Source organism: Plodia interpunctella, chromosome 20 (assembly GCF_027563975.2).
Source record: "Plodia interpunctella isolate USDA-ARS_2022_Savannah chromosome 20, ilPloInte3.2, whole genome shotgun sequence".
In the NCBI taxonomy this organism is placed as follows: domain Eukaryota; kingdom Metazoa; phylum Arthropoda; class Insecta; order Lepidoptera; family Pyralidae; genus Plodia; species Plodia interpunctella.
This window is the reverse complement of record NC_071313.1, coordinates 2,408,855-2,431,867: the sequence shown is the minus strand read 5'-3', so window position 1 is coordinate 2,431,867 and position 23,013 is coordinate 2,408,855. Positions and strand designations below refer to the sequence as shown.

Sequence of the window (23,013 nt, the reverse complement as noted above, 5' to 3'; positions counted from 1 at the left end):
TTGAAACCATAATAAATTATACATTGTCTTATAAAAAGGCGCATTTCAGTACACATATGACACACAGTATTACTTCTGATTTCAGATGCGACCCTAATTAGTGTGCGAAACGCTAGCCATATGTAGCTAACTTTTAAGGTCAACTATCTATAATTATAATAATATAGATAAATGTTAATAAAATTGATTATAAATGTGTTATCTAAACGGTCAGCAAAATATTCATAGCCGTTGTCGTGTGCCACTTTTCTCGTTTTGTTATAAACATCTAAAATATATTTCCTTGTTTCCAGTACAGTTAATTTTCAGTATAGTAGTATGATTTTAGTTTTTAAACTTAATTTTATTTATTGCGTAGATTTACGGCCCCAAACCAAATGTTGTTGACCAATAAGTATTTTGCTGGCCTACAATGTTTAAATTTGCGATGGTTATCATGATTAAGAACAAGAATAGCAACGTTAATGTTATTATTGTCTACCGATTTTTTGCTAACCAAATTTTAAATTTGCAATCATTACATAGAATAAAACAAAGTCGGTGTCCTTTTCCCGTATGTTTAGATCTTTAAAATTGACTTTGATATTGGTTTTTGAAATAGATAGCGTGATTCCCCTGGAATCCTATTCTATTCCTCCCATTCCGTGGAAGGTTTTGGTGTATAATTTATTATGGTTTAACCTGAGCGAAGCCGGGACGGGACGGCCGCTAGTGCTTCTTGTGTAATGTACCCTAAATGTACCTATATATATTTGTCCATAACGAAAAATGACTAGCTTTTACCCGCGGTTCCACACGCGTGAAAAATACCCTATGTCCTTTTCCGTACCGTACACTGGTACTATAAAAAAAATTCGAATAAATAATGAATATAAATTGACAAATCGCACAGATTGAGTTATGTAGCCCCAAAGAAAGTTCGAGTAAATTCGAGACTTGTGTTATGTAATTTGTCTCGCTTTCGCATCCTAACTGATATTATACATTTTATAAATTGGAAAGTAAATTTGCTTGTTTATTTGTTACCTCCTCACGCTCTATCTACTCGATTAATCTTCTTGAAATTTTACATACATATAGTTTGAAGTGTGGAGAAGGACATACCTTTCATCCCATAAAAACAACCGTTCCCGTGGAAAAATTATGCGGGTGAAGCCGCTGGCAAAAACTAGTTAATATCAGTTCAAATTTGTGTACAGGCTGAACACGAGTATCAGCGCCACGTACAGCAGATTCGCGCGGCCTCTGGCGGCCGGAGAACACTCCGTCATAAATGTTCCTCACAACACCCGCCGTGCTGACAGCAGAAGGTCGATATTTATTTAAACTTTCAAATATTTATACAGGGTTACTGGTATCAAACGCAAAACCTCCTAAAGACTACTTGGGTATATCAAAACAAGCCACTTTTATTCTACGCTTTTACGTAATTCGTAGTTTTATTTTCATATAAAAAATACAGTCTAATTTGCGATTCTACACATTTACCTATGTACATAACAGCAACACGAGACAGTGACGTTATTATAGCGGAATCGAACATAGAGTTAACGTTGTATAGAAAGGACATTAAAACTAAAAAAAGGAATTATTTTGTATTTATTACGTTTAGACAAAGTCGTAGAACAAAAGATGCTAGTCTCTTATGTACCTTATGTGTCTTTGCAAGGTTATGCGTTAGATACCAGTAACCCTGTATATGTGACGTTCCAAGCGTACACATGGGTGGTATTGAGTTAAGGCTGTATTCAGGTAGTAAAATAGTTGGTTGATCATATGTAATAAAAAAAACAATTAATAATTAATTCACATTGATTGGTAAATAAAGACATTGAAAGTTACTGTGATAGCTAGTGTAGACGACATATTAAGTGCAAGTTTAAATTTTTACTTTATATCTATATTTTATATAACATGCACTTAGTATGTCGCCTACATGACCAATGTTCTAGTTACTAAACATACAATTGCAATTATCTCACGTTGTGTACATGATTTAGAGACGTTTATTGTATGAAAACGTAGCCCTTTGCATGTTGCATTGAAGTCAATTAAAATCGCAAAATGCCAATTTTCTCAAAATCTCAAATATCTCGGAAACTAGAATCTGCCCAGTGGTAACCTTTTGCTTGAAACGCCACATATACGGACAATAGATTAGTAGGTTGGAAGACCAAACTATAATAAATAATAATAAATATATTAGGACAAATCACACAGATTGAGTTAGCCCCAAATTAAGTTCGAGACTTTTGTTATGGGATACTCAACGATACTATATATTATAACAAATACACATATAGATAAACATCCAAAACCCGGGCCAATCAGAAAAAGATCATTTGATTATTATTTGAGTTTTATAATATATATATATATATTATAAAACTCAAATAGTTATAAATAGTAATATATACATCGATAAATATACATGTATGTGTTATATTGTAATTTAATTTTATTTTAAATTGAGTAAATTTTCTTTAATTTTTTTTTCCTTTGTTTAGTTGCACTTTATGACACCACCTTGCTCTCTCTGTCTGGTCTAATGGTTCACTGGTAGAGAATGACATATGGCGTTAAGTCCACCTTTTGTAATTTTTTTTGTAATTTTGTGCAATAAAATTCTTGAATAAATAAAAAATTGCAATTATTGTTGTATTATTTATCGCAATTACTAATCATGTATATGCTACAGATATTTGATCCAGCAATGGCGGGCGCTGCGGCTAACGTCCCCTACCAATGTCTCCCGGGAACCTCACACACAAACACACAGACCCGCCGGTAAATATTATCAGGTCCATTGGATACCTTATTACGGAGACCAGTTCTCCACAATTTATCAATTTGATTTAATTTTAGTTATTTAGAAAACCAACAGCGTAACAATACAAAAATGACAGTCTTATATAAAAATAATAAAGCCAATAACAGGTTTCCCTTATTTTTTACAGTAGTTTGATCGATAATGGTGGAATAAGTGCGGCATCTGGCAATATCGACAAAACCTATTCAATGAGAAATTCATCGGTTATGTTCTAATTCCAAGTGTGTTACGAGGGATAAGTATTCCCAATTATGGCAGCTGATAATGTTTACTTCTTGAAAAATAAATGCACAATAATCATATTATTATTCATATTTACATAACTACTAATATTATAAATGCTTGGTCTTAAGTCTGTTTGTCTGTCTGCTTTCGCAGATAAATTCACGCGGGCGAAGTTGCGGGCAAAAGTTAGTTTACTTTATAAATTCTAATTTAAATTGTCATAAATGAAGAGACACGACGTTAAATTTATTTATATTTTTCTAACAGCAAACTCTATTAGCGTCAGCCACAGTGTGGACACGGAGCCGATGCGGGAGACCGCCGACGATACAAACTATTACACCGACCGCCCCGACCCGTGAGTTCAGTTGGTTTATTCTATGGTTACTAAAAACTGGATACATATAGCAATATAATAGTCGAATTGATTTCAGAGAGGAGAGGGCGGTTCAATTAACGCCTCAAGTGATATCACAAGGCAGCAAGGCCAGGTGCAAGAGCCCCAAAAGCATGTTAAAGGAAGCAAAGTTGAAGCTTAGAAAGTGAGTGAATAAATAACTAATTTACGATTTTTTAATATTACGTTTTTATGCACAGTAGCGCCATCTACTTTATAAAGCGCCCTTGACTACCAGAGCACAGGAATCACGTACTTTCGGAATAAAAAATACCTTAAAAAAAACAAAGCGTGAAATAGTAACAAACATACAAACTCTCGCCATTATAATACTGGGATTGTATATATATGCGTTACCTGTCAAGGGCGCTTTATAAAGTAGATAGCGCAGCGCTACTGTGCATAAAAACGTAATTCAAAAAAAATAATTACGCGGGTGCGTGGTGCAACTAGTTACAAATCGTAAAAACATATGACGTTTAATGGGTAAAGGTACCTGATAGGCGATTTTTAGTCACGCATATTTCTGTAAACCGCTACTAAAAAACTATTCAGCTCAAAAATTTAAACACAACAAAAAAAAACCATAACGTACCTTTATCTGTGGAATGGGCCACATTTGTAAACGGGACTGGACTTACCTTTTTTGATGTAGCTTTGGAGGTGTCGTTGTTCTGGAGTATATTGCTGTGTGAAGTTTTGATGGTGGACGCAGTTTTAGTTCTGATAAGAAGTCTTTACTGTGTGCGCCTTATTGTGACTTTATAAATACTAGAGGCGGGTAGTGTAATTTTTTAGTATCTGACCCACTTATTCATAAAAATGTTAGCATGCTGTACGCTAAATTATGTTTTGTCTCGTTCTGTCAATGTCAAATATTGTAAAGTGCTATAGTGACAAAGCATACTTTGGCTTAGAGTAGGTTAATTTTTTAATGGATAACACTCAAAGGCAGGCAACATTAATTATATATTTTTTAAATCTTACACTCTCAAGTTCTGCTAGTCGAATTATAATAGTCGTTTAAACGTCAACACCCAATTATGCTTACAGCAAAGTGGAACGGTCACTGGCATCGAAAAAGTCATCGCAAATCAAACGAGAGAAGAGCCCAAACTCCGTGCTTCGGGAGGCGAAGCTTCGACTGAAGAAGTTGGAGATCGAAGCAGAGGCGGTCGAGAAGTCCTACTTGGACTTCAGAAAAAAACAGACTATGAAGGAGGAGGTTATATCTAGTTATGCACATGTGGAGAATAACGGCTGTGATGATGTCACTCTCGGTAAATATTTTTTCAGATAAATGAATTCTTAATTGCACCATTGACAGAAGAATCATAAATTATGTTAGTTATTCAAACATAAATGAGCGCAAATTAATTTGAAATGTAAATTTATTTATTTAGAAATTACACCTTCACAGACACTTTCGTCTTTATAATAGTAATTTCTCATAAAGCTACAAACTACTGAACAGCACAATTTTGGAACAAAAAATATCTGTATTCCTGAAATTGCTACTAAAATTGAATTGGTCTATCTAAAACGGATGTTAGTATTCATGCATTTAAATATGTACATAAAGGAACATTTTCTTTTGTACCTACTTAATATGCTTTCTTTTTATTATAGTCTTTTCACCATTTTCTGTTTGGCCCCTGGGGATGACTGAATAACAGGGAATGCTTTTACTAAACCTTTAGATATGTAACTGTTTTCCTAAAAATGTGACCCTGTCACTTGCAAACTTCATGTATATAATAGTCCAGTACAATTTTTGTTTTATTTCAGATGTCAACATACCTAACAACGATAGCGGCAATTTAAGAAATTGTAAAATTGATTTGGACAAATTTCTGAATAAGTACGAGAAGAGATTCAACATTGCCGACTTCAAAAATACAAGCCCTAATAGTAGAGCAAAAGTGATACCAGAATCTTACGTGGAATTCGATAAAAATAACAAGAATGATACATCTTATTTAGAAACTCCACTGGCTGAATTTCGCAAGTTGTATTCGCAAAACACGCCGCCGAGCAGACTCGGGCAAACCAAAGCAAAACCTACAACAGGCGAAGTTAGGTCTAAAAATAAAAACAACCAAGTAACGGAAGATTGTAAAGAAGAGGCCAAGAAGAAAGTAGTACCGATAAATAACGCCAAAGAATTAAAAATTTTGAAAAACAACATCAGCAAGATATACAATTTACAAGAACCGTCTCAAGCGGAAGCCACGGAAGAGGTTAACAGTGACCCAAATAAGTCAGAAGACAAAAACATGCTTCGTATAGAAATAGAAAGCGTTACAGAGACTAACAACTTGAAGCTGAAGGAGAGCGATCCTCAAGACATGTTTCTTGTAGTACAGAGTCCAGCGGAAACTGTGAACATATCAATTTCCGATCTAGACGAAGAGATATCGCCTCGCATGACCGTGCTAGTCAGTCCAAAGGTGAAAAACGAAGATAGGGAAGAAAAACTGCACAACACAACATCGCACAATCGAGCTGAAGATTTGGAGGAGCCGGAAAAATTGAATGCAAACGATTTCGACACTATATTTCAAATAGAAAGGGACGTGGAGGAACCGAAGGCGTTGGAGCAACAATGTGAGTCGCAGCCGCTGCTGGAGTCGGGCAGCGACCGCGACAAGGTCGAAGACTACGTGGACGACTTCTCGGCCGACGTCGACAACTACAACAGCCGCTCCGACGACGGCATTGTGTCGCCGGTGTCGCACGTCAAGACGTCCGAGGACGAAAACTTTTGGGATTCGTAAAATTGAAACTAATGTCTGAACCGGTCATAATTTATTTTTATAATGTCTATTGAATTAAAACGTATCATATAAAACATACATATTTTACATTTTTTTCGCTTCCGTTCTTTTTAAATATAAAAGTACAAACGTTCGTAAATCAGTGCAACATTCCACTTACCACTTTTTGGCAACGTAACACAGTGTTTCGAATATATAATATCGACCTACTTTTTTTTTTCACCTAAATTTTGAACAAATATACACATGTCCTGCGGTAACAATAACGAAATAAAGTAGTATATGAGGCGCCGTCATTTACTAATAATATTTCACTTGCGTATACTTTCTATACAAAGACATCTGACCTTAATTATTCTGAATAGCACCTTTAAAATAAACATAGGACTCACTATATTCAGAAGATCTATTTGTATTATGTTCAAAGTTTAGATAAATATTTCTCAACCTATTCTGACCACTGTTAATAATTGTCAGGTTTAACAAATAAATGCTATATATAATTATATTCTATTGAACGTCACAGATATACAACAATATTTAGAGCAAATATTATCAAGTTTTCATAAAATACACGAGGTAATCTCGAAGATAGTGACATATCTATACCTTGCCCGCGCAATAGCAAAAAAAACCTATACCTATATCGTTTACTGCGCAGTCGTAAACCATAAACACGACATCGTCAGTTTTTATTTCGACATTTCTTTCATAAAAAAATATTCAGTTGTAAATATTTGCTCAAATGACGCCCGTGACGTTCAAACAGAACCTAGTGGAGTTATTGTCGCGTACATTGCCGCTATGGAATAGCTACCGGCTAACATTAAAATAAAATTTAAATTAACATATCTACTCAAACAATATACATACAACCAATATGTAACTCGCAAGTCAGTATGATACAAATATTGAGACTATAAAATTATACTGAAACTGTTACTACTCATTCTTAGTCGACTGCACGAGATTTTAAATCGTGTATCAACATTTTTTGTATTTGTGCGAAATTAGTAAATTATAACTGTTAATTAGGCATTGAAACCAACCAAACGAAAACCTGAAATTAAAAAAACCTTATATATTAGAAAATCCCATACAGCCGATTGAGAAGTTTGAAATAATTTCACAATTGTTGAATATGAGAAAATATAGTCAACTAACAGTAAACACAATTACACAAAATATATTCAATTATATTCGTCAAACATTTAAAACGTTACGTAAATATCTCTATCATATCAATTAGTTATTATAATACTCAAATTATGTAAATTAATGTCGAAAATAATATTTTTCGTGACATTTTCGTTTCACGTTTAGTTTTTCATTTTCACACAGGCATTCAACAAATTACAAATTGGACATTTCAAAACACGATACAACTACATATACTTATTTCGTATTAATTAATTTACTATTATTTAAAAGTATTATGTCTCGTGTTTTTCATCCAATCGCTATAGGGCAGTATAGAATGAGATTTTTTAAATCACATCAAAGAATCGTGCCAAAGACGCAAGATTTTTCGAATCTCGTTTGATTCTTACAAAAATAACTGTCAGTGAAGCGATTCGTTGATTTGATGTGTGAGTCTCGAATTAAAATATAGTTACGGAGCTTAAAAGCCGAAGCTGACGTTGTGGCCGACATTCTTGGCGGCGAGAACCGATCGCGGGGAGTTAGGACCAGTCACTCGTAACCAGTTTGAAACCTGAAAACAAAATTATTTTAGTATACAGTTCTTCCTTTTTATTATACAGTATTCCTCCCTTTTTTCATTTATTGCTGCACAAACAATCATAAGTCAAAAAGTATTTGAATGCTATGTTATTTTTCGTACACAGAGCAAACTATGTATATACTTTCTCATGTTTTTCGTTCATACAAGAAAGATAAATGTGTATTAGAAGTACACGAGAAGAAACAGGACAAAGCGTTAATTATATTTTGTCCCTCATTGTGTGTCCGGTTTCACAACTTTGTATAACATAAGCCGTGACGTTGTATGAAAATCTTCTATCTCATTTATATTTTAGTATGCTTACTTTCTGTTTTTTGTTTGTTGAATTTTTTTAGTGTAAAATATTTGGTTAAGAACCAATTTTTTTGTTTGTGTGATATGTATTAAACTAATACGAGATTTGTTAATAAAACTGAGCAAGCAGACACGCATACGGCCCACCTTACGGGAAGTGTTCACCGCAGTCAATGGGATTAATTATCTGCGGATTAGTTGTCTGTGTACATGAAAAACAGTGTTCAAAACGCTCTCTGCTAAAGTCCTTTATATGAGTTACAATGTTACCTGTAAAGTAGGAGCTCTATGTCCCGTGTCGGCGTGCGAGGTCTTGTTGGGCGTGGAGCTCAGTGTGGCCGCGCGCTGCGACTCGCCACATATACTGCTGCGATCGAGGGATTCTGACGGCTTCCATCTGAAACAAGACGGGCTTATTACTACAGCTATAAATACATATATCACTATATAGTGTAAAATAAAGACGCGCTCCGCGTCTGTTCTGTTTCTAAGCTTTCTTCATTTTTTAAAAACACTCATTTTGATGCAGTTTTCACTATTCTTTGAACAATTTATTCCAAATGTTTATAAATCTCGTGCGTAGCCGGACCGAATTAATAATAGAATCCCTAAGTTGTATTTACATCCTCACTTATATAGTACGGAGAAGGATACAGGGTACCTTTCTTCCCGCAAAAATAACTGCTCCCGTGGGAAATCATGCGGGCGAAGCCACGGGCAAAAGCTAGTTCGTATGTATATAGGTATTTATTGACATGTATATATACTCACGTGTCCCGTGCCGCGGGCGAGTAGAGCGCCACAGTGTGCCGCCAGCGGTACACGCTGGGGAACAGCTCACGGTCCACCGCGCACTGGCTCACTGCCTCGTACACCAGCCGGTCCATCTTGCTGGGCTGATCACTGCGAATACATATTGCTATTTTATAAAAATGACTAGCTAACTAGCTAGTCCGCGGTTTCGCTCGTGTGAATTTCATAGCAAAATCTCGGTCATTCTATAAGAAAAATGGATGAAGAGTATGTTAACCAATTTTCATCTTTTTGTTTTGAAATTTGTATTAAGTTATACATACAATACCATACAATCTTTCACCCCCCTTTTCAAGGGGTTGAGGGTTAATTTTCAACCAAAACCAAATATACTTCAACAATGTAGAACTTTCATATAGAAGTTTTTCACCCCCTTTGGGGTAGAATTTCCAAAAATCCTCCCTTAGTGCTCACCTACACTCCGCAGGGAACCTACCTGCCAAATTACAGCTTCATAAGCCCAGTATTTTCGGCTGTACATTGTCTGTCAGTCAGTCAGTCAGTCACTCAGTAACGGAAGAGTTATATATAAATATATACGAGTATATATTGATAAGAACATACGTCTCTCATAATAGACCTGTTTTGATTGTAATCTGTTTGTGTATCAACTAAATAAATAAATAAATAATAATAATATACTAAGAACATATCAGTTAAAAAAAACGACTTGAAAACAAGACTTAAAATCTGTTATTTTTAATTGATTACACTAACTGTGTTACACTCAAGAAATACCCTAAACGCACACGCAAATTAATTTTAAAATTATTAATAAAAAATCGGAGAGGCACAAACTACTCTCACAATACTAAGAATAAGTTAAAAAATCAGACTTGAAGACATGCAAACACACTAGACCTCATCTTTGCTTCCCATCCGAATTGAAGTCAAAAATATACACTCGAATGAATATATAAATATAAATAAATTGAGACCAAAAACACTAGAATTAATTTAAAAATTATTAATGAAAGAATCCGAGAGGCACAAAAGTGTAAACAAGTAATAAAAATAAACGTCTCACAATACCTCTACAATGTTTGACCTGTACAATCTCAATGATTGTACAGGTCAAACATGTAGATTGAATGACCTCACAACACCTCTACAATCTACATGTCCCCATACAAGCCTTGAGAAACCGAAACACGATCCGTGTTTTACTCCTAAGAGACAAAAACTCTAATCCAGGGTAATTCCAACCTAATAATATTAGCCCTGGCCATTTCCGGCTATGGTCACTAAGATATTAATTGTCATAAGGCTTTCTTTTTTAATGACCGTGCAAACAAGCATGCGACTCACGGACCCACCTGGTGAGAAGTGGTCACCGTAGCCTAACATTTAAATTATAGAAAGTAGTGAATAGCTCACCCGAACCGAAGACCGTGCGAAGTGGAGAAGAAAAAGTAGCTGAGGAAGGAAGAGACGGAGAGTAACATGAGAGAGAGAGAGATAGTGTAAACAGCTTACCCGTATATGAATGGTTCAGCAATGGCGGCCTCGCTGGCTTCCTCCATGTCCTCCCTGTCGGAATATTCTGACGCCGTGAGGAAATCCTCTTCATCAGACTGTTCAGACTGGCACGATGCCACTGATTCGTCCTCCGATATCTATGACAGATTGTATTTTTATTATTTGAATGAATATATTAAATCCATTATATAACCCTTGCTTCGTCCAGGTATGACCATAATAAATTATATTCCTCGGAAATTACGCTATTAATGATATGATGATAATTAATGACCGCATAAGAATCCGTCCGTGGGATATTAATTCAACGATACTATATTTGGAACATGGGCACATAGGTAAACATCCAAACCAATCTGAAAAAGATCATTTTCCACCTAATTGGAGATGAAAACTTGTACGCAAAAATTGTATAGATTTTGATAAAAACTTGGTACAACGTAAAAAAATAGCACATAGTGTACTTATTGACCCAAAAAATACACGAGAGCTGAAACATAACTTGTAACATAGTTACCTCAGCGGCGACAAGCTGGCAGTTGGAGACATCGAGCGCGTAGAGTTTGGTGAGCGGGGCGTGTAGCGGGGCGGACAGCGGGGAGTGTAGCGGCGCGGAGTCCCCGGCCGGGGAGTTGTCGGCGCGCGGCGGCGCCGAGCTGCGTGCGCGTGCGCGTGCGCTCGCGCCGTCGCCTGGGGACGTGAACTCACTATACTATGCTATGCTATGCTATGCTATACTATACTATACTATACTATACTATACTAGTAGTTCCTGAGGCAGTGTGGTTCCTGAGGCAGTATACTGCCTCAGGAACCACACTCTCTATTGGTGAAATCCACATTAAAATCCGTGCAGTAATTTTTCAGTTTATCGCGAATAGACAGACAGACGCAGCAGAGGACTTTGCTTTATAATATATAAAGATAGGGACCAACATTGTTTAAATAAATTTCTTTCGACATTTGTTGTCAACGGAGATCATTTCGAAATGTGAATAATTTGTAGCTTTTTGAGAAATAATACAGAATTCAACAATATTTATATAACAACAATACCATATTTATATTAACGTGTCATGATTAACTATATTTAAAATTGTTGTATATTGCTCAAAATAGAGATGTCATGGCCTATTAGGTACCTTTGCTTTTGTCTATGTATTGAATGTGACAACACTGTATAAATCTCTCTTCCGTTCCGCAGTTGAATTGTGCATGTAGTTTTATTTATCAATTAATCGTTTTTATTAGAATTATCACAAAAATTTTACGGTATGAAAGAATTAGTCAAAGTAAGAATTAATCGAACCCCCAACCCTACCTTCCGTGGCAGTGCCTGCCTGCTTAACTATGTGGTCTTTATATATTAAAAAATAATATAAATACATAATTAGAACATATTTAATATATTAGACTTTTTCTCCTCCTCTCAAAAAGTTTCCAGACTCTCTCTCTCATCTGATTCCCAGGTGCATTGAGTGTCGGAACCCAGGATCCCCTTTGCTACTTTTTTCAAACTTAGGTATATATTTCAGTAAAATTTAACTTGAAACATGTTAATCTACCACTCACCTATATCATAATCAAACGTTAACCTCCTTATAAAACCATCGCTTTTCGGACTAGTGGACAAAATCGATCGATTCTTCCTAAACGACGCGTTTTTCTTGCTGTTCCTTTCAAACGCCTCAATCTTCCAGTCGCAGCGACACTTCGCCGCCTTCTCCCAAATCTCTATACACTCGACCTCGGACACCGCTGGCCCTTTCGTCGTATCCGTTTCCGTCAACTCTTCACATATAAAACTAGCTACACATCTAACGTGACCGTCAATCACGTACGTCATTTTTACCCTACTAATCCTATCTCTATACATTGGCTTCCTTTCGTCGTCCGAACTGAATATATCGTCGTTAGGACACCTCAGTTTTATCAAAAACTCCACTAAATTGTTAATATCGTCCAGATCCGTCGTTTGCTGTTTTAGTTTGTACACGACCAATTGCGCAAGTCGGGAATGTATGAGAGCGAAATCAATTTTCTTAAACCTCTCGTCGTCCATGTACGTGTACATCGTATGTTGTAAATGCTTCGCTTCCGATTTCAACGAATCGCCTGCCACTTCAGGTTCAGCGGTTAACGAGAACACTAAGGCGTCTGCGATACGTTTCGCGAACACTTGGCACGTCCTTTCTATACACAAGAGTTGGTTCACAGTATGGTTTATCACAGGTGAGGGTTCCATTCCATTCTCTATAGTGTGTTTGATGCTCGGTTGTCTGCAGAGCCGTTGTCTCATAGGATCAGTTTTCCTCCAATGTGGTTTGTCCGAGGATATTTTGCAGGTTTTCAACGCGACACACAGTTCAGACATGGGGCTCATGTTATCTTTTATCGGGCTGATTTGAGATATGTTTCCTAGGCTCAGCCTGGAGATGGAGAGTTCAACGGGCGAGTGTTCCACGCAGCTGTCGCTGTAGGCGAAGGAGCAAGCATCCTCGTATTTGGCCCGGAGGTAGTTCTCCAAAAGGGCCAGCCCTTCAGGTGTCCGAAGGTCTGTGAAGGTGTCCAGGAATGGCCAGTACTCTTTCCAACCGACGTTCATTTCTTCCGCTAAATTTCTGAAAATATAAACTCAAATATGTATTTTTTAAAGGGCTTTACAACTCCGAACACAGAGTTGAGACATACATAACTAACTAGATGTGAAATAGACAACATAAGCAGCTCACCTGCCGACAGCCTCGAGCCCCTTGGTCATCTCCCGGAGGCGGAAGGTGGGCGGGGCGAGGGCGCGCGGGTGGGGGTGCGCGGCGCGCGGCGGGGTCTTCCACTTCCGGCGGAAGCTCTCCGCGCGGGCGGCCTCCATGGGACCCGCGAATGCACGAATTTCGTAGCGGGGCGTCAAAGGGTCTACGTTTATGTCCTAGAATGAAGATCACGATAATTAATTAGGTATCTATACATATAATAAAACTGTAAGTGGGCTATGTCTGTACATAGGAGATATTAAAGAAAAATAATTATGGGGGGGTCTTTATGGGACTAATAGAAGCCAAAACATTTTTTTTAGAATATTTTTCCGTGTTCAGTGTTCAATCCCGGAGAGTCAGCATAAAAAACCCAAATTATGAAAATTCAGCTGTGATTTTACAACCGGCCACCTGCCACCTAGCAGCCCTCCTTGGGAAGGCTATTGTTGCCTAGGCTGAGTCCCTTAGTGGCTTCGTACGACATCGACGGAAGTATATGGAGTGGTCCTATTCTGGGGCGCAACCACACACCAAAACCCGACAACAGTCGGCGCACCTTGGCCGAAACCTATGTCCAGTAACTGACTGCTGTACGCTGATAATGATGACGTTACAGTTATATACATACAAATCTACTAGTCTCATATATTACTTGAAAATACGTACTACTAACAGTATTAAGTACTCACCGGAGGCTGCGCAGGGCTGAAGGGCCTACCAATGGTGGGCACTTCGCTGCCGTCCTCGCAGTGCAACACGGGCACGTAGTACCGCTCCCGCAACATCGACGCGATGCGGCCGCTCGTCTCCGGGACGGTAGTAGACGCCCGCTTGCATATTATCTGCGACATTTTTAATAAACTGAGTGGGAAAAATAATTAAATCTTAGGATACACTTGGTATCGACATCGCCAGAGGCTACAAAATAGTTTGTAAACTCATACAGATACCGACGTCGACATGTGTCTGAATTCGGCGATATTGTGAGGCCGGCATAATATGAATAAGAAAAAATCAGTCAGGCAATACGTATTGCTTGCTATATTAAAAAAAAAATGTACTGTCAGCTGTTTATTGACTATATAAATATTGTTTTTGTGATTATATAAATATCATTTTAGCGGCCCGCCCCGGTTTCGCTCGGGTTAAACTTTAATAAAAATACTTTGTTACTCGTGAAAGTTTATCCCTAAGCCAAATTTCAATCAAATCGGTCCAGTAGATATTAAAACAAATATATAAATATTTTCTCTTTGCATTATAATTTTATGGATAGTATGTAGTTTAATGTATAAAATGAGTACAAACATCTTTAGCTTGCTCCCCGAACTTGTTGACGGCGGCGCGGTTGCACTGCGGGAAGGAGGTCAGCACGTCCACGACTTCCTCCGCGCCAAATTTGGCCGCGAAGTGCAGCGGAGTCTCGTTCATCGACTTGTCAGGTGTGTTGAGGTAGCGGTCGAGCAGGATCGCCGCGAACTCCTGGAAATGGGGACAACATCATTAAGTATTCTTAATTATTTACTTGACAATTTATTACATCACTAGATGTTGTTGGCTTCGCTCTCGTGGGAATTTTGAAATAAAATATATAGTCTATAGCAATCTTGGATAATGTACCTTTCTAATGGTAGAAGAATTTTTGAAATCGGCTCGGTAGTTTCGGTGATTACCCGCCTCAAACATACAAAGTCACAAACGCTTACCTCTTTATAATAATAGTATAGATTATTCATACCTTATTAATAATTTAGTTAACATGTTCTGTGAAATTATACTAAATCTTCTTAAATCTAAAATTTTATCGAAAACTATTGTCAGGACAAAAATAAAACAAAACCTTGAACACCCATCTATGGTTATGTACCAGAGATGGGTTGATTATCTACTACTAATAAATCATAATCAAGGTACCCTGCATGATCAATGATGATGATGATGAGGTGCGGTAATAGCGACGAGTTTGCAATGAATTTGGGTAGGTTGATGTGCTGTATACTGTACCACTTTCAAAATTTCAAAGTGCCCTTACTGCCTTAGTGTCCTATTTTTAAACTAATAAAAAAAAATTCCGAAAAACAAAATAAAAAATTAAGATTTTTTTATTACTAAAATATCATTACCTTGCAAGATTCGGAGTCTGCATCAGCTCCATACAATGTCTGCACGAAGGATGGGTCGCCGACCGTAGTCAGCAGCATGTTGCACATCTCCGCGTTGCCTGACTTAGCCGCCACGTGCATTGCGTTGTAGCGGGTACCTTCCTGTTGAATACATTACCAAGGATCTCATCACTTTCTGATAAAAGATGTAATCTAACAGATAAGCTAACTTGTTGATAAATCTGCCTGATGTGTTCAGCCCCATTCAATACTTGTGAATACTATTTGTAACGCTATCTGTAAGATATGTTACTTAGGCCGTATGATACTTTTTTAGCAAGAGGTGAAATTAAAACTTGTCTCGAGTTTTATAAGACTTCATATTGGGCATTGGGGGTAGGGTAGATGTCCCTCCTCTACTTTTTTTATTTCTATGGGCTTATTAATCCTGTTAGTACTCATACTATGATTGAAGTATGGGCAGAAGCACCGAGGCTTAGTTGCGGAAATACAACTTCAAATATGTAGCTGTTGGAAACAATTTTAAAAAAATCTGAATATTTAAAAACATGCCGATTTAGAATATGTAACGTGTATTTTTCACTCAATCATTATATTTAGTTACAGCCCTTAGTATGTAATAGGTCTGCATATGGCGTTTGATTATGCATAACGAATGTCGTTCTATAGCGATAACAGTAGTTCGTTTCATTGTACACAAAATACCTAGTTTCATTTCAACCAATTCGCATGATAAGTTCTCATATAAAACAAGTCTCGAACTTACTTTGGGGCTAACTCAATCTGTGTGAGTCAATATATATATACTTATTTATTTTATTTTGGTAACACACTCACATGCATGATGGAAGGTGTGTTGCCGCTGCTGACGAGGAAGCGGGGGTTCTCCCACACTCGCTCGCGCACGTTGGCCGTGTGTCCGGCCTCAATGTTCTTCCGCAGCGACACCATGTCCTGCGGAGACGGCGCTTTGAAAGGGTACGGCTTCTCTCCCACGACAGCTGGAAAATATACATATATACAGATATTGCCCGTTGAGGTAAAATATAGCCTATAGCAATCTTGGATAATGTACTATTCTATTGGTGAAATAATTTTTGAATTTTTTTTTTCGGTTCAGTAGTTTAGGAGATTACCCGCCTCAAACATACAAGCTCACAAACGCTTACCATAATAATAGTATAGATATGCATGTGTCTGTATTAGTTATTATAAGTATGTACCATGTACCAATGTTTGAACTATTTGTACACACACCAAGAAGTACTGGCTTGATGTTATGCGTGACAATAGTCTGACAACTAGGGACGAAGATCGTGCGAAGTGGAGAAGAATAAAATAAGGAAAAGGGACCCTGGGCTGCAGCAGATGGCAGGCAAAAGGGAAAACATTCAGTTGAGAGAGAGGAGACTATTTTATATAATTACTATCGGCCCGTCCTGGCCAGGGTAACACCATAATTTAAAAAGCCTATGTTGCTCCTGTGGTTGCTCCTGAAAGTTTTGTCTAACTCTGTGCCAGTTTTCGTCAAAATCGGTCCCGCAGTTTTGAAGTTGATTCATAACAAACATTTTTTTTTCTCTTTATAATAATACTATGGAAGCTTAGATGAGCTATTGAGAGCTTGAACAAGTATCTTCTACTGAAGAAGTTGAAAGAATCCCATTGTCTTAGGCCAAGTTCGACTGAAGGACACACGATATAACTTACGTCAAACAAGTTTATGATTACTTGTGCTTACGTCGACAATTTCGCCTGATTTTGTTCGTGGTTGCGACTATGTGAATTTCCCATGGGAACAGTTTTTTTTTTCAAGATGAAGGGTATTAATGTGCTAACTATATGTATGGCAAATTTCAAGGATATTTATTGAATAGATAAAGCAAGAAGAGACATTTCGCGCATTTTAATTAGTTGGGCTAAGATAAGGATTTTATGTAAAGGAAGCTAAATAATCATTTGAAAACTGATGAAAATACATATTTTTTATTTGCCCCAATACACATTTATTTGAAAGATTTTCAATCGCAGACAAATTACGAGACCTAAAGTATCATCGATCGAAGTTAGTATAAGCGATAAAAATCGATATAAAACAAAACTCTGTCCTTCGTGCTATAGATATAGAATTCAAAATTGAATGACAGGCATTGGAGTAGACTGTGCGACTAATATAGCCCTATTGGTGAATGTCAACAAAATGGTATTCGGGCCACCGTTATAGTTCTAATGGGTAGATATACCGCACCTCAAGTTTAACACTCCATGCAATAGCGGTGAATTTGCAATTGAATAGTCTGTTTGCTGTTGACTGTACTACAGACAGGTTGGTAAATTAATTAGTGATTGGTCATGAACTTATTTACGCGGTTTATAGATATAATATCATAAATGATATTATTATGTACAATGTATCATTTTATAGGTCTCACTTAACTGAAATAGAGCTGTTTTATTTATTTTACTAGCGGCCCGGCTTCTCTCGGGTAAAACCAGAATAAATTAGACACCTAAACCTTTCTCGGAAATCACTTTATCTATCAAAAAACTCTCATCAAAGTCCGTTCCGCAGTTTAGAAGATACATAGGAACAGACGGACTTGTTTTATACTATGTAGTGAAGTAAGAATATCACACAATAACACGCTTTTTATTACCACTTAATATTTGAACATAAATATTTTTTCTTCGAAAATAATGACACACGATGCTATCAATGACATGTTTAAAAAAATATACATATATACGCCTACAATGAACATTTACAAATAACTTTATTTCAATACAGAACATTTGAATAGAAAGAAACAAATAATAACTCTTAATATTACGAGCCATTCTATATTTGCTTCCAAAAATAAATCTTACTTAGTCATCGTTAACAAACATGAAATGACGAAAAAAATTTATTTTTTTCTATTTATCTACAAAAGCAATGTTGCAACTTATATGCAACCAATTTCCCTGGTTGAGTTTATATAATTTTCACACTTTTATGCTGTAAGTAAAGACGCGAAACCATTTTGGGCCCGTCATTCATCATACGAACTGTCTAAAGTTTTAGCTTTAACGTAGTACATGTCACTTTATCAGAGTATCCAATAACAAGTATATTCTAAGCGATTGGGTCACGTGCGATGCCCTACGAATAGAAAACATAATCGCGGTCAGCCACAGTGTAACGCACACTAGTATTTTAAACACGCGATTAATTGACGCCAGAAACTTTTACAAAGACTATAAAGCGATTAAAATATTTATTCGTAACCATACCATATCCTTGTACCAGATTTTATCAAAATAGATTTTTTCTAAACCGGCGTATTTACAAATGTTACTACATCTATATAGGTACTACTCCCGCGCAGATTGTAAAAGTCGAAGGGTAAAGGTTTATAAACTAAAAATCTAGTTCTAAGTCCGAAGTCCGCTATCTAGCTGAACTTAGCCAGTCTTCGGATTTCGGGACTAGGCTCTTTCCGACTCGTAAGGGATAAAGACGTGATATAAGGTCTCTGTGCCTGTAGTAATATCATAATATTAGTAGCATCTCACGCTTGTCTTCATTCATATATGCAGTATGGAAGACGTCATTCGTATATGCAGTACTAGCTGTGCCCCGGTGCTTCGCTCCCGTGGAAATTTCGGGTTACAAGGTGTCCTGTGTTATTCCAGGTTATATTCTACCCGTGTACCACATAACAATCCGTCCAGGAGATCTTGCGTGAAATAGTAACAAACATACACACATCCTCACAAATTTTCGCATTTTATAATATAAATAGGATGGAAGAAGCGACCCTGGGTTCCGACGCTAACTGGCGGCGGAAGGTACGGGCGGGAAAACGCTCTGAAAACGGATGAAAGAGAGCTGCATTACCTGTCTTCGCAACATTTTATTGAGATATGTAATATACCTTCCGATTTTTTTTATCTATGACCAGAGATAGACAGCTGATCAAGTATTTAACTTCCTTATAATTATTATCTCGACACAATCTCGCGCGATGTAACGTATCATTGAGGTCATATTTAATTTGTATAGCTCTCTTACTTGCACTTGAATGGCGTGACGCGCGCACAGTCACACCACTTCGCTAAGGAAGAATATAATTATGTTCGTTCAATAATGAACATCTTAAAATTAAGTATAATAATCATACAGTACAAAAATAGCACGAATATTGCACTTAGTTTGTATTGTATATGTATGTATATGCATACCAAATTTCATCAGAATCAGTCCAGCCGTGTAGATATGAAAGGGGAACGGACAGACAGACTTTCGCATTTATAATATTAATATGGAGTTAATTTACATTTTAACTTTACAATACCACGTAAAGGGCGGTGAAGCTTACTGTGCTACTTAAATAAATTGTCCTATTAGTAGAACCATTAAAGCCTAAGGAAATACATAAATATATTGTGTGTAATTTTTATATTATTGCCCATGCTACTGACATAGGTTGGATACTCCTACATGATTAGTGTTAAGTGTTAAGTAGAAATACTTGGACAGATTGTGTAGATACTTAACACCTGCGCTTAACACTCGCTCTTAACATCGTCAATATAACTTAACATCTAATGACGAACCGAGCTTTAGTTCGTTGGTTGTTAGGTGGCGCCATATTATTAGTTTTATGATAATGTAAACAAACAGAGCATGGATGTTCCATGCTTAAACGAGAGCACTATTAAAATTCCTGCATTGACATAAAAAAAAAAAACAAACAAACAATGTCTGTTAAATAACACAAACAATAGATTACTCAATGTTTGATAACAAATCTCAAGAATACTGAAAAGCCTAGAAAAAAACTATATAATGTAACCATAATATGATCTAACAAGAGAAAAATTGCACGGAACCATTCTGATATTAATTTCTTTATAACATTTATAACTTTATAATATGGTAGATGTACTTCTATGTATTGTTTTCTTTTCTGGCCAGTTATTGAACTGAATAAAATACCGCCCATCCAGAAAAAAAGTGATTACCTACTTTTTTCATCTTTCTCTATTTAAATATCGTGTAACAAAGAAATACTGCTATGAAATTCTGAATACCTACTACTGACTAGATTCATAATTATAAAAATAGCTTTTAACCTGACATAACTACTTCCAACCTTTTAAAGATAAACAAGGTTATCTAGCCCATTGACTGAGAGTTGCGGCTGTTAAATAAGCTTGACAAGAAAATTGTGTTTCAAAATCACAGATTGGGTGTCACGTCTTTATACCTTGCGGGGTAGACAGAGCAATGAGTTGCGCAAGTTAAATTGAGATTAAATAGTGACCGGTTGATAGCCTATCGCCTATGAGAAGAGTCTCCAGTTTCTATTCCTTTGCCTTCAATTACAGTCTGCGCACACAAGTCAGGTCGGGAGGGCACATAATGTAGTCACAGTCTACTAAACCGAAAACATTGGCCACCAAAATCTTCATGGTAGACTGTGTAATGGAAAACTATAAAACTTTGCAATAAATTCCTTTATCTTGTGTAGAATAATTTGGAAAGAGGATTTTTAACTTAAACAAAATTTGTAAAAATGTGACGGTAGCACTATTGTGTAGTTATGTATCACCTTAAGATTGAAATATCTGTATCTGACGAGTCCCGCTATCAATACATGACAAACAGTAAAGAATTAAAATCAAACCTGCTTTCTGGCTCAATAGTATTTAAAAAAAACTCACAGTTGTCATTCCCATCAACAGTATCCACTGGCTCGGCACCTCGTAATGCAAAGGAGACAGCATCCTGACGGTTCTGGAATGCTTTGAACCTCGCTAGCTTGTAGCGACGAACCAGCTCCAGGGCCTCCGACTTGTTCTTGTACACATGAAGTGCTTCTGTTAAGAAAAGTATATAATTATTAAACTGAAGTACCTATATCATTAAACTGTGATTTGGGATTTTAATTTTAACACAAATAAGACAGAATTCAGTAAGTATATTTTGACGACCTTGATGGCGCAGTGGTAAAGTTCTTGCCACCGGACCGAGAGGTCCCGGGTTCGATCCCCGGTCGGGTCATGATGGAAACCTATATTTTTCTGATTGGCCCGGATCTTGGATGTTTAGCTATATATGTATTTGTTACAAAATATAGTATGTTTGAGTTAGTATCCCATAACACAAGTCTCGAACTTACTTTGGGGCTGGCTCAATCTGTGTGATTTGTCCTAATATATTTATTTATATACACAAATCATTTTAATTTATTTTGCATCAGATATGATTCAGGGCGGCCTTTTTGACTAAATTATAGATTTGTAATTATTATAAATGTATTGTCCTTTTTAAATGTAAATAATAATTATTAAGTTACTTAATTTACTAGAAATCAAGAAAAAACAATTTGTAATAAATTGATTAAGGAAGCAAATAAATAATTGAAAATGTATATAAACTCCTTTTTTTCTTACAAATCATATGTAAACAATCCTACCGTGTCTTCTTATGGTATATATAAAGTTTTTGTCTCTTTAGGAAATTACTTTCATTGTTAATACCTAAATAACAAATGTTAAACTTTGTTTTTATTATTAATAACAAGTATTAACAAATCTAAGTCAGCAAGCAGATAAAAATTAAGAAGGAAAGATGACACTGTTGTATTATTCAAAACACTATGAATAAAACATACATTTTAAGATGACTCAGACAACATGAAAAAAAAACAGGCAAGTGTCAGGTATACCGCTGAACACTTATCACAATAATGACTTTGTGCCTATCCTGTAGCTGTAAACATTGTTTTCAAGAATTTAAACAATGGAACATGAAAAGAAAGACTGATTGATAATGATAGTGACTGCTAATGATCTTTCTAATTGTAATTATAATTTTAGTAGTTTTCTTGTTAATTATGATTATTGCTTATGACCGTAAATATTAATGCCTAGACTAAACATCAAATAGGAACTCGCATATTGATCCATTTGCTTGCATCTATCTTATCTCAAGGCATTGTTATGAACGACAAGAAACGCCAATGTACTACAGTATACAACAAATCAAACTAACAAAGACGTACCTTCGTCTGGGCCTTTTTTGATTTCACACGGTATATACACTCCGTAATATGTTGTAGGCGGTTCCGTATTCGTAGGACTCTCCGGTGCAGGGTTTCTTTTGAGGGAGTCGAAACGTAGAAGCCTGCTAAACAAACCTATCGCTCCGTCTTTTTTATCCGTCGGCGAAATAGAAATCTCATCCTTCATCCCTCCAAAATTCTTGTTACATTCAGGTATGATTACGGCCTTCGACATTTTGCCAATATCGCCTCCTAAAAATGGTAAACAAAATAGTCCTGTTTTGTTTATGACGCAGGTATGTACAGCAGTTATTTTTACAACTCGTGAGAAGCTCACCTTATGACGAGGGTGTCATAAAAACATGATCGTAAATTGGATGTCGAATTTTAATAGGTATTTACTTCAGCACATGTCGAAATTGTGTATACTGTATCTGCGTATAAAAACACAGGCGTGTTTGTTATTATAACAGAAAATTGAAAATGCGTCTGCTGTCTGACGAACGAATGGATGACGTTTTGACAA

At 36.5% G+C, this 23,013-nt stretch overlaps 2 protein-coding genes across 3 annotated transcripts in view; one reads left to right on the top strand and one right to left on the bottom strand.

The window, feature by feature from the left end:
- The window catches only part of LOC128678819 (myosin-1-like), a 14,374-nt gene extending 8,067 nt beyond the window's left edge, over positions 1 to 6,307 (top strand). For both annotated transcript variants that reach the window (XM_053760647.2, XM_053760646.2), the window contains 6 exons: positions 1,200 to 1,310; positions 2,699 to 2,787; positions 3,323 to 3,413; positions 3,490 to 3,597; positions 4,506 to 4,732; positions 5,241 to 6,307. In XM_053760647.2, coding sequence (XP_053616622.1) covers positions 1,200 to 1,310; positions 2,699 to 2,787; positions 3,323 to 3,413; positions 3,490 to 3,597; positions 4,506 to 4,732; positions 5,241 to 6,229 — 1,615 coding nt within the window. In that variant the 3' untranslated portion in view covers positions 6,230 to 6,307. The remainder of the gene's footprint in view (positions 1 to 1,199; positions 1,311 to 2,698; positions 2,788 to 3,322; positions 3,414 to 3,489; positions 3,598 to 4,505; positions 4,733 to 5,240) is intronic.
- Positions 6,246 to 23,013, bottom strand: Ankle2. Its single transcript, XM_053760648.1, has 14 exons — positions 22,825 to 23,013; positions 22,488 to 22,739; positions 21,145 to 21,300; positions 16,273 to 16,436; positions 15,436 to 15,576; positions 14,621 to 14,794; positions 14,002 to 14,154; positions 13,292 to 13,485; positions 12,132 to 13,180; positions 11,077 to 11,249; positions 10,557 to 10,696; positions 9,039 to 9,170; positions 8,538 to 8,664; positions 6,246 to 7,943 (listed from the first exon to the last, which is right to left on the bottom strand). Exons 2-14 carry the CDS (start codon positions 22,720 to 22,722, stop codon positions 7,851 to 7,853), a joined length of 2,931 nt encoding a protein of 976 aa, XP_053616623.1. The 5' UTR covers positions 22,723 to 22,739; positions 22,825 to 23,013; the 3' UTR covers positions 6,246 to 7,850.

Bases quoted from the DNA above. Each gene is read 5' to 3' on its own strand.
- Ankle2 (XM_053760648.1), bottom strand. From the start codon at position 22,722: ATGTCGAAGGCCGTAATCATACCTGAATGTAACAAGAATTTTGGAGGG. The intron at 14,795-15,435 runs GTAATGATATTT...CCCCATTTCCAG, and splicing joins CAGACTCCGAATCTTGCAAG to GAGTTCGCGGCGATCCTGCT. The intron at 13,181-13,291 runs GTGAGCTGCTTA...TTATATTTTCAG, and splicing joins GGGCTCGAGGCTGTCGGCAG to AAATTTAGCGGAAGAAATGA.